General features: G+C 39.2%; 1 protein-coding gene across 7 annotated transcripts in view; it reads left to right on the top strand.

Moving 5' to 3' along the window:
- The window catches only part of caskin2a (CASK interacting protein 2a), a 51,103-nt gene that overhangs the window by 17,765 nt on the left and 21,031 nt on the right, over positions 1-12,307 (top strand). For 5 of the 7 annotated variants that reach the window (XM_081600924.1, XM_081600919.1, XM_081600925.1 and 2 more), the window contains exons 3-7: positions 4,908-4,959; positions 8,633-8,730; positions 9,817-9,962; positions 11,239-11,334; positions 12,126-12,259. In XM_081600924.1, coding sequence (XP_081457050.1) covers positions 4,908-4,959; positions 8,633-8,730; positions 9,817-9,962; positions 11,239-11,334; positions 12,126-12,259 — 526 coding nt within the window. Of the gene's footprint in view, positions 1-3,917; positions 4,446-4,907; positions 4,960-8,632; positions 8,731-9,816; positions 9,963-11,238; positions 11,335-12,125; positions 12,260-12,307 lie in introns of those variants that run through there. The other 2 variants (XM_081600922.1, XM_081600926.1) reach the window with 2 other exon arrangements.

Genomic DNA, 12,307 nt, shown 5'->3' with positions numbered 1-12,307 from the left:
GCTCAACAAAAGCTCCTGAGCTTCTCTGGGGCCTTCTGCTGAACAACCAATGCAAACGCAAAGCATGACTGCGCCCATTCTTTACACACTGATATCTGCATCTCCTGCTGGATTGCATGCACAGCACTTGGGGTCAATTTCCGAACCACTAAAACTAAGACTCTTAATCCTCTGACTTCCATGTAAATAGTACATGTGAAGCAAATTGTGGAATAGTTAGTTATATAGCTGTAAATGTTAGGAGAGTGTAAAACATGAATTACCAGCCTTAAAGCTTTTTACAGTTTTGAGGCTGTTTGTGTGTTTTATTTATGGTTTCATAAGACCCTCAGAAAACGCAGCTGCAAGGAGAATCGGACTAATTTTTGTTTGCTGACTTCTCTGAGCTGAATAATAGCATCAATAAACCAACAAAGGAGGACAGAATAGAATATTGGATCATGGCTTCAGTGGGAGCTCAGTCAGAAATCCTCTAATTTCTTCACATTCAAATATTCTTCTCATGTGTTGTATAGGATGATGTCTGATTTATCTTTCTTCCACTGTTTTAGCACAGCAAGACTTGCATTTGTAAGTATTTACTTCTGATTATGTAATCCATGTTTTCCTTCCCATAGATTATATTGACATTTTTGTGCTTTATCACAGCGTTGGTCTTAATTTTACTGCTTGGCCAGGCTTCCTTCTCCTTTATGGACAGTAAAATTTAATATCTGACTGTATGGGAGAATGGGATTGCTTGGGGTAAACAACAAATAAAAAAAACCTAACATTAGGACTTTAAAAACAGTTTAAGTTAAATAGTGAAATTACTCTAGAAATACAAATTGTGTTAAAAGCACTTGAACCCATATTTACCAGTTAAAGACACATTAAATAGATGTGTCTTTAATGTATTTTGTTGCCATTATCATTATAATTTTAGTACAATCGCCTACATGAAAGCACGCATTTCAAAGAAAACAATATAACAGATTAATTTTGCCCAATTTCACCAGCTTGTTTTAAGGACAATTGAGATTTATTAAATTTGCTGGTGCATTTCAGACTTCAAGTAAACTGTTGCCCATCTACATTTAGATTGATACAAATGAGATAAAGAGCACAACTGCTACAAAATTGGTATGGAATAGTAAGAAATGCCTTTATTATGAATATTATGTGCAAATTCATTGGTCTGCTGTTTTCTGTCTTACTTTAGCCTAGTGTTTTAAAAATGCTTGTTGACAGAGTCCAAAATTATGAAAATGGATCAGATTTTTTAGGAAAATCAAGTCCTCCCATATCATTAAAGTGTTTTTTGCTTCTGATTTGCTTCTATTGAGAAAAGTTTGTGTAGACAGAGGGGGTGGCATCAGATTTTATTTTTCTAGCACTTCCTCTGCAGCCCTGACTTAAGACCAAAACAACCCATAAGGCCTTGTTAGGGACATGTTTGGATGGTTAGGCAACAACAACCCAAACATTTAGCTGAATAGATGGTAAGATCAGTGACTCATGTGTACTAATTACACCATTAGGGACTTTTAATGGCCCTATTAGTGATTGTTCTGACTGCAATTTATAAGTTACTTCCAGCCATTTTCAGAACTGAAGAAGCTTTTCTTATGAGAGGCGAAGAAGTATCTTCAAGAAACAAGAAAAAAAAGCGTTGTTGCCTTCTGCTTAAGCACTTAGGATTACCATGCTAATAATAAAAACCATAAATCCTACATAAACGTTATCAGGGTGAAAGAAAACAGGGAAAGCAAAACTGATTCATCCAAGCAACAACTTTTCATCGGTGTAGCTTCATACAAGACATGACTATCCTAATTGCTTAAATGGAAAGCAGCTGGACTTCTCTTGTTTCTTAATGACGTTCCACCTTGTAACCGAAAGGCTTTTTCAGTTCTGAACATGGTTCGGGAGAATCAGATATGGTTTGTAGTCAGCACAATCACACTAATAGGGCTGGGAATGTCTCGTAATTGCGTAACCTTACCCTCAATTTGTATGGCCATACAGTTTAGAAAGAATGCCATAGATTTATGTATGAGAAAATGTCATGGAAGTTTGCACAGAAACAATCTTGATTTACACTTTGGATGCACAAAGAACTTTTTTGTTTCTCTTTGACTTTCTTACTTTCTAAACCTAACTTACCCTAATCTTTTTCCTTTGCTTGTTTTCCATCATCTTATTGTGTTAAATTAACTGTGTCATTACAATACATTTTCCTCTTATCAAAATAAAAGCATTTCCTATTTGGTTCGTGCAAATCATTCCTTATGCTCTTAAGATTCCCTCTCAGTTACTGACTACACTATACTTTATTCTTGATTTTGTCATTTTTAAACATTCCCTGGGACGTGTTTACTCTTTGTGCTTGACAACAAAGTTTCCTAGAAATGTCAACACGATGAGTGGAAATTTCTCCAAATATAGCAAAACATAGTAACAGAGCAGATAAACATAATTCATTAACTGATCAAACTTTTCTAATTGAATTACGAGCGTACTTCAATGCAGTGCAGACATATTATTTGGCATGCATTTGATGATAGAAGATTTATTTATGTGTTCATGGGAGGGTCCAAACCTGACTTGGACTTGGGGCAAAAGACTTGATTCTTCAATTGGACTTTGGATAAATGACTTGTGAACATTTCTAATGCAATATCAGTTCACCCAACAAAACAGTTGGTTACTGACGCTGCGATGTTCTTACCTACGTGTCAGTGTTATCTGACAAATTACAACAGCTGGCAAGTTTCTCTCCTTGTTAAATTATTCAGTGACACTGTGCTGTTTAGGGTATGTTCACTTGTACAGGTTTGGGTTTAATTAAAATTAACTATGAGGCAACTGGTCTCTCAAATGAGCATTTTTTTTCTTACAAGATAAATTTTAAGGTTGTTGGATTCGGTTCTACTTTTTTTCAGTGTAGAACCGACATAAGCTGCTACAGCGTGGACAAGGTTCATGAGCCACAGGTTCCTACTAGCATATTCACTTGTGTTTGCAATACAAAATCTGCTTTTTTTGTTTAATTTTATCTGTACATTTCTGTACAATTCCAGCATGTTCGAAAACAGAGGTTGTTTGTTGAAAAGGACAGAAAGCACCTTTGCTATTCTCCTGCTAGTCTTCTTGTTATCTGCAGCAAATCTTGCTCTCTCTTGCTTCCAACCTGAATGAACTGCAGTAAGCAGTTTTAGAAATCTACTTTTTAATAATTTCTTACATCCCTGAGCTTCACTTGAGTTTATTTCTAAAAACTTTAAAGATTCGGAAAACAGCCAACTTTGAGTTTTCTTCCGAGAATAACAAGTTTAACACTAAAGAGTAGGACTGGGAGATTTTTTTTTGTTTGTTTTGAAGTTTAAATTTTTGGAAAATCTGGATTTCTTGTCATCAGTGCATCAGAAAGTGATGTTAGCCATCTCAAGAGCTACCATCTTGCTTGAGAAGTGAGTTTAACAGCTTCTTTTTTTTCCCCCGACTTTGAATTCAGGTGAACTCACAGAAAGTGTGATGCAATTTTTCTTTAAGAAAAAACCCCCAGATATTTTATTTTTAAGCCACATCACCCAGCCCCACTAAAGAGTTTCGTTAGCACCACCTGGTTATTCATATATCAACATTTTTCAGTTTCCAACTAGCCGCTCACCGGTCAAGGCCTCTCAGGCTAAAACTTGTAAATTTTTGGCTCCGTTATAATGGAAACTGATATCTCCCAACTCCCACTGTTCAGCTCTATCTCTTCCTCTTCCCGTCTCGCTCCGTGTGTGCTGTCCAAACACACACGGCTGTGCGGTATTCCGCACCTCCGTGGGAGAAAACAATGGGGGTAATTTGCGGCCGTGAATGGCGCTGTATCTAGAGCACTTGGCAGTCTGGTTCCTGTGTGGGTCTCGCTGAACAGTCGGGCCTTTGGAGCCGACATCAGCTGTAGGACGTCAGAGGATATTTAGCTGGGTGAGAGGAGAGGTTGCAGTCAAGAGTCGTCATTTGAGACAGGAGAATTGGACGAATGAGATTGAGAAAGATGTTTGTTATTTGAAGCTTGGACGTCTAAAATGTTTAGCAATAGGCTTTTAAGGGTGAAGCAGAATTGGGCGAGTAGACTTGTTTGATTCTAGGTAATACCTAAAGATGAACAGAGGATTAGGCATGTAAGAAAAGGAAGTTTGTGTTTTGCAAGTAAAGATCTGTTTTTGATACCTTGGATTAAGAAAATTATACAAGAGTGCTTACACTGCACACACTGAGCAGCTTTATTGAGGATACAGTCTTCGGTGTACTATTTGTTGACATCGTGAACAGCTTGGCAAAGAGCTAAAGTAGGAAACGGTTTTAGTTGTCAGCTCATTCGTGATCTTGGCTTTGAACGGTGGCACTCGGAGGGGTTAGCAGCTGAATAAATGAAGACATGGGACAAATAGCAGTGTGTCGCTTTCAAGGTGAGTGGAAAATAAGCGTGTTCAGTTGTGGTGACTGATGTAGACTGTGATGCTGTTGGAAGGAGAGACATGCAGATGCTTTCTCCTGGCATGCCTTCTTGTTTTCATGGTTGTCAGTTCGAATACCAAAGAACCGTGAGACGCTAACATTGCAAATGAGGTGGAATATTTTGTTTCTGTGAGGCAGTCATTTGTTTAAGGAATCATTTGGCTGTCATGATGGAGTCAGACGCACCGAGAGAGGGGAAGGGTGAGGAAAGCTCTCCATCCTGTCAGGGCTGTCATGATAAGAAGTGATGATGAGGAGGGGGGGGACTTAAGGGAAAAAGAAACACACACACACACGAGGTTGGAAGGATTTCTGGTGAGCTCAGGTGAAATAACAAACTTTGTACCAAAAACACTTATTGTCTTTTTCTGTACCCTCTTCCCCCCACATCCCTTTCTCTGTCATTTTTCCAGAGTTGCTGGGCTCCAACAAGAGACTCAACATCAATTACCAGGACTTAGACGGGTAAGAGAAAAGTTCCAGTTGTTGTGTAGATAAGGCAGGCAAAAGAAAAAAAAAATACTACTCTACATGTGACCGCCTGCTGTTTGTTTGCAGTCTTCAATCCATGACTCACGAAGCGCACACAAGTACTGACATAGATTGCTGCTCAGAGTCATTACTGTAACCCCAGGGCAGGAAATTACTAGGCACTGACTTTTGTGTAGCTCACCACATCTGTCAAATATTTAGAAGTGACTGAAATGTACTGTTTCTGGTCCTATTTAAGGTACAATAAGTGGAAAGTTGCATTAACTTTTAATGAAAAAAAAGAGAAGCTGAGCAGGAAGTTTATAGAAAAACAGTAGGATGGTAAAGGTAACTTCACAAACGGCATCCACACTCTCATTTGTTTTTTCCATTTGTTCTTTGGGCGCAGTGATCTGTATAGTTGGTCCTCTTCAATATGGCCATAATATGCTGTAGTATTGATTTATGTGCACTATTTTGATAAGGTATCCCAACCTTGTCCAGTGGGATATTCCTGTCATACTACTAGCGTTCAGGGTGATTTAGGTTGATTTTTTTTTTCTCATCAGAATTAAACTTTTCTCTTATTACCCCCTACTAAGTTGAAATCGGCAGGTTCGGAGCATTGAACGAAACACGGTCTTTGAAGATTTTCTTTGTTCTCTAAGCCTCTCTCTCACAGATGGGCTTTGGTTCTGCAGTCAGCGTCATTAAGATCTGCATGTGTCTTCTTGGACAGCCTGTTGGACCCTCAAGCTCAGCCCACGCAAAGTCTCTCTGGGTCCAACATTTGACACTATTTGTCTCAAACCCCCCCTCAAGATCTTTTCAGAAATTGAAATAGCCGTCTTACTGTGTACAGCCGTTGCAGAGACGGAGCACAGCAAGACGCCGTGCTTGTTCAGTCCAGCAAACCTGAAAAGACAGAAAGCCTTTATGCCTTTGCCATCAGTCGGTGATCACAGTGTGAAAGCCTGACAGAAAAGGTTTTTATTTATTTATTTAAAATTTATTGGAGATGAGAAAAGACATAAAAGAATGTTACATTTATAAGAAACCGTTGTTCTGTCTATAGGCCTTTCCACCAGGGTTAATTTGCAGACTCAGTACCTGGTTAGGCTTTTAGAAGTCAACCTCTAAAACTAGAAACAACACAAATAATCAATTTTATGCAGAGGTTTTGACTTTATATAGCTTAAAATGTTAAACATTTGACAAATTGACCAACAACCTGTTTAGGTTTCAATACAGTTTTTGATTTATTATTGTGCTCTTGCTCCTATTTCCTCTGTTTATATTCTTAAATCCTGGTCTCCATCCACCAGTGTCAATGTGAATCATTGTAACTTCTTCTCTCTTTAAACATCATTATTCGCCCTGAGTGCACTGAGTGTCTTGATCTTTAGTATTAATTCTGTATTACAAATTCAGGATGTTTTCTTAGGGACAAGAAAGGAACTCTGAAATCACCAAACGTTCCAAAATGGCTCAGTTGGGAAGTGGTAGCTTTATGAGTGCTAATGCATTCAGAATGAATCCTGCATGCTTATTTTTACACAATAGTATTTTTGGAAACATATTTTTGAATTTCAGCTCTCTGAGTAAGAAATGAGAAAATCTGTGTCGAGGAATAAGACAATCCATCTCAAATGCAAGCCGTGGGCCGATTGTTTTGGATTTTGTACAATGTAACTATGTTGACTGATAACTCCTGCATGTGTTTGCATGCAGCGTGCACGTAACGTGTGGGAGGTGGCACACAATGGAGGTGTTGACATCAAGCTGTCCATCAGCGAAGGAACTTCTGTGTAGTTGGGTGGTAGGCAGGAAGGAAGGGACTACCTGTGAAAGATGAGATCACTGGTAAGGCAAGAAGAGGATTGTGAAGCGTGAGTAAACAGCTGGCTGTCACTAAGTCAACGCCATCACAGTGACACGTATTCAGCACATGTCAGTGAGAAGTTTCAGTAACAGGTGGTGAGATGTGGTAGACGTGTATTTGAGAGAAGAGAGAAAGCAGGAATAGTAAGCACTAAACTCATCGGTTCCTCAATTTTCATGGATGTTCAAGTGGATTTAAGTTTTATCTGTCTGAAACCAATAGAAGGTTTCCTTGGCTGTGTGTTTGGGATCAATATCCCACTGAAAAATCTATTTTATGCTATTTTTCTGCAGTTTGCTAGTGCCAAAGCCTCGAATAGTCATTTACTGTATGATGGATCTTTCTCCTTTTGCTGTATGAACCCAACAGTGCTCATCAGAAAATTCACGTCTTCTGTAATAAATGTCATCAGTATGTTTTGAACAGGTCTTGACAGAGCTATTTGTACTTACCCGACTCGGTAAAGACAAACATTTCTGGGCCATGAATAAGAGTTGAATCAGATGGTATTTATTGACACTCTTTGGGATTTACACATACTTTTGTAAATACTGATTACAGTTTCCTGGGTTTCTCGAGCCTTTATGCTTTCTGAGTTCATCCCCTTTTTTTCACATGTTTAATTCTTATTATGTGTACATTTTAATTTCTTGCACGTAACTTAATTTGTCATGAATTCTGTTGAAACAAACATCCGGAGAGAATCTTTTTTTATCAAAAGCCCCACTGGAAATACAATTATCAAGACAATGTTGACGTGTTACTTGCTTTCTCACGCTGCAAGTGAATGTGAGTGGACTCATCCATGTAGCCAGTTTGCTGGAGACATTTAACAATGTTTCCAAAATATTAAGCCAGCTGGCAGTCTGTCAGATCAACAGAGTATTAGAATCTGTAGCTTGTTCAGTTCAGCTCAACATCAGAAAGACTAGAAAATGGGAAGTGTTCATGGACAAAAGAAACTTGCAAATGGTGAGTCTTGACGGCTTTCGTATGCAATGAAACCAGTTTTACTTTTGGAGCTGAATGATGAGGTGCAGTTGTTGCCATAAGTGTGGTGCAACAAGTAGATTCTAGGTTTGAATCTTGGCCGTTTTTGGTTGGAGTTTCTATGCTTGTCCCAATGCATGCATGGGTTATCTCATCTCTAACTTTCTCTCACAGTAGAGAGTAATGGATGTAAAATGAATTAGTCTCTCTAAATTGGCTCAACTTGAGGGGTGAGTGTTTGTTCATACCTCCAAAACAATCCAGCAAACATTAAGCAGGTATTGAAAGTGGACGGTTGGATTAGTTAGTTGGAGTTTGTCTGGTAGACCCAATCTACATCTAGGTTGATCTTTTGTTTCCACAGGGAAAAACTAGAGCGCTTCCTAAACAATGATTGGGTTTTTGGTCTCAACCGTTCTTCCCTGATTATTAGGGTTGTATGTTGTTACATTAGCCCCACAATAGAAGGGCATGTTGTAACTGCAGCACAAGTTGTTTGTTTGCAAAATCCCCCTTCCTACTCCCTCCTGCTCTCTCAAGCAATTGTCTCTGAAAGAACTTTTGTCTGTCTTCCTTTAGAGGAGTTTCTGACAACTCCATAAAGGTTTAGCCAGAAAAATGGTAAAGCGCAAATTCCTTTTCTGTTTGACCTCTTCTAAAGATGGGGATGTACACTCTTGGAAGACACATTCTTCAAAACTGCCTCTGCATTTAGATGCATTCAGTGTAATTTACAAATTCTCTCATCTCCTCTTCTTCTCCCTTCTGTCTGCTCTTTTTGTTTGTTACCCACAGCTTCTCTGCGCTGCACCATGCTGCTCTGACGGGCACCACCGAGCTGCTGTCACTGCTGTTGGACTCCCAAGCCACGGTGGACATCAAGGACATCAACGGTATAAAAACGACAGAACAACCTCGCCAGCCAACAAGTCACCGATTTTAGAGAGACATCGGTTTAAATACATACAGTTCAGTTTCTCAAAGTCAGAGGGGGATTAAACTGAGCCTGAAACTTCTTCATCAGCTCCCAGGCTCTGCTGAAAGTATGTTTAACTGAAATGAAAAAAAAAAAAAAAAAATTAAATCTTATTCGCTTTGAAGTTTGCGTCCCACAAAGTGACAGCAGATTCACGGTAAGTATTCTCTCACTTCCAAGAAGAAGAGATACAGTGGGATTTAGAGCTGTAGCCCTCAAGTATGTAAGGCTCATGAGAACGAGCGTGTCGCCTCTCAGGTCAGCTATATATTCCTGAAGAACTCTGTGAAATGTTGAATTTAACTTCCAGCGCCTGCAGTGTTGGGCATCCTGAATGCAATTGATATTCAATACATGGAAGCCCGTCTGCGATCAAAAGTGAGGCCTTACGACAAAGAGTTATGGGTGATTACAGGTTGAGACTCCGTTCCAAAGACTGCTTGATTTGTAAATTTTGATGTTCAAATCCTCTATTTATGGCATGAACAGAATGATCAGGCATTTATTGCAGTTCCAACATCTTAGAAGCTGGAGCCATGCACTGTGATCAGAATTTGTATTACACTTGCAAAGAAACGGCGCCGTTTCCTCTGAATCTAAAGAGAAAAGGGATCATCCAGACGATCAAGAAGCCATATACTTGTCATTTGTATGGGTTTCTCTGTTTGACCTTGATAAAACTCATTTCCACTTCAGTGGAAGTTGATGCAAAAAGAGAAGAATACAGAGCAACATGTTCTACCTCAGAGATCGCATATTTTGCAGAAGGAGCCCTACGTTTCTCCCAAATTACTGTGTCCTTCTTGCTGTAAAGTGTAAGAATGATTTCTATGTATTATTGCTTTTAAAAGCAGAGGTGAATTCATCTAAACAAATAAAATGGTGTTGAAGACATAAAATATTTTCAGTTTTCAAAAATTAAAATCACTGTCAAGATTAGAATTTTTAAATTTTGTGAATAAAAACAATTTTTTAAAATGATATTCCCCTTTGTCGTCCACAGGCATGCGTCCGCTCCACTATGCAGCATGGCAGGGAAAGCCCGACTCTGTTTTACTGCTGCTGAGAGGAGCAGCTTCAGTCAACGCTCCTTCCCATGACGGACAGATACCCTTACATCTCTCTGCGCAGTACGGACACTACGAGGTGGTGAGTTCAAAAGACACACACACACACACACACAGGTTCAAGGCATTACCAGTCATCCCATTTCACTGAAACTTAAACCCATTGTGTCTTCGGCTGGTATTGTTCAACAACAATACTAGTAACTCCATTGTTGCACACAATGACTACACACATTTCTTTCTTTCAGTGACGTATATTTTTCTCCTACAACACACTCACACACACGCACGCACGCACGCACACCCACACACACGCACGCACACACACACACACACACGCACACACACGCACACGATTTCATATTCCTAACCCTTATTGTATTGACTTCTGTTCATCTCTATGCCAAAGTTGTCGACTTTCCTTCAATTTTGGATTCTTGGTTTTTTTCATTGTACTTTTTAAAATAATTTTTTCACTTTTATGATTATTCTAGTTTCTAAACTATAACCTGGCCACCAACCTGGATATGATGCACCTTTCCAGACAAAACACCAAATATGACAAATATGATTACAGACCCTAGGTATAACTTTAGGTAATACTTTTAGGTGTTCTATTCCCAAAATATTTTTCATAATAATTTTTAATCTTATTCTTCTAAATCTAAGTATCTTTTATCTCCATTTATATTTAATATCCTACATTCTGTTTATTTGTATTGTTAATTTACTTGTAATGCTCTGTAGATTTTTGCATCTTTATTGGGTCAAATTTTGATATTATCTATTTGTTTATTTTTTATTTTTTAATCCTTATTACTCGTCTTTAATTTTTCAGCTTTTTACATTTCTTTTGTGTGGCACCTTGGGATCACATTCCAACAAGACCTTTCAAACCAAATAAAATGATTATCTGCTTTTCATTCTGCTAAAATTAATAGACCTACAGTGTAGTACCAGGACGCATCAACAACTTAATTCACATATTAGCTCTAATACTCATCCCTTACCTAAAAATAACGTTCCACCTGTATTAGGACCAGGTGTTGGTTCTCATGAGGAATAGTCCAATGAAGCCAGGTGATTATACCAGAAAGGTTTAAAGAGGTAACTCGGACCATATGTACAAACACTCGTCCACCTGTAACTCGACCCCCTTTGAGATACGACCTCGTTAGCAGAGCAGCATTTCCCACAAAACTGACAATCCATCTCAGGATCCACACAGCCGCTATCATATGTTCCTCTTGGTGGAAGGCGAAGCATGTAGAGGACGACTGGTTTGTGAGTGCGTGTCTATTTTACATGAGGTGCTATGCTGCTCACAGGGTGTTGCACTCTCTCCCTTTCGCCCTCAGTCTGAGATGCTGCTGCAGCACCAATCTAATCCCTGCCTCATGAACAAGGCGAAGAAGACTCCTCTGGATTTGGCCTGCGAGTTTGGCCGACTCAAGGTACCGGACTATTTGTTTTGTTTTCCTTATCTGGCACTGGCGACCACTTTGGTCATTGGATTAAAACAGATCACTCCACTTAGTGATAGCGTCACAGATTGACATCAAGTTGGTTCCCATCTCAGTTCTATTGGAAATACAATACCTTTGCATCGTCACGCTTCTTGACCTCGTATGAAGAGATTTAGACTCTTAATCCAGTTATCTGCTCGTGAAAACACTCTTTTCTCCTTATGTATGAATGAGGGCGCCTTATGTCTAACATGAGCCAGAGGTTAGAATGAAGTGACTCTGGTCAGCTAAGCCTGTTTGAGTGATAGGGCCTCAGTGGCTCTTTTGTACATTGTAATGTTTAGAAAGTTGCACTTTGGGGCATAATTTACTGTTTCTCTGCCACATCCGCCAGATAAACCAGCCTGTGAGATGTTTTGCTTGCACTAAAAGTCAAAATTAGACACGCTTTTTATGCCTGTTTAATGCTCTCTCAACTAGTCTAAGTTTGCGGTTAAGCTGTGAAATAAAAGAGGACTTTGGGCTGTTTTTACCACATACATACCGTCTTATGACAGCTGCTGGGCAGTGGATAAGCCCCAATGTGCAAGTTAATCTCTTAACTGCGGGGGACGCATGGTTTTTCATATATATATATATATATATATATATATATATATATATATATATATATATATATATATATATATATATACACATCATTTATGCATTGCTTATGTTATAATTCCTTTCCTAAATCTGCCAGTAAGAACGTCATCTTCGGACTGATTTCTCTTTAGGTGGCTCAGCTGCTGCTCAGCAGTAACATGGTGTCAGCGCTCTTAGAAGGAGAGCGAGGGAACGACAGTCTGGATTCCCCCTCCACCACTCCCCTTCACCTGGCAGCCAGGAACGGACACAAAGACGTCATCAAGTGAGAAAAGCACATTTTCTGTAGCAGCTCGGTCCTTGGCAGAGTCGA

Source organism: Poecilia reticulata, chromosome 19 (genome assembly GCF_904066995.2).
Source record: "Poecilia reticulata chromosome 19, P_reticulata-male-v2, whole genome shotgun sequence".
NCBI lineage: Eukaryota > Metazoa > Chordata > Actinopteri > Cyprinodontiformes > Poeciliidae > Poecilia > Poecilia reticulata.
Note: the sequence above shows the minus strand (reverse complement) of the source record. Positions and strands in the feature narration are given on the sequence as shown.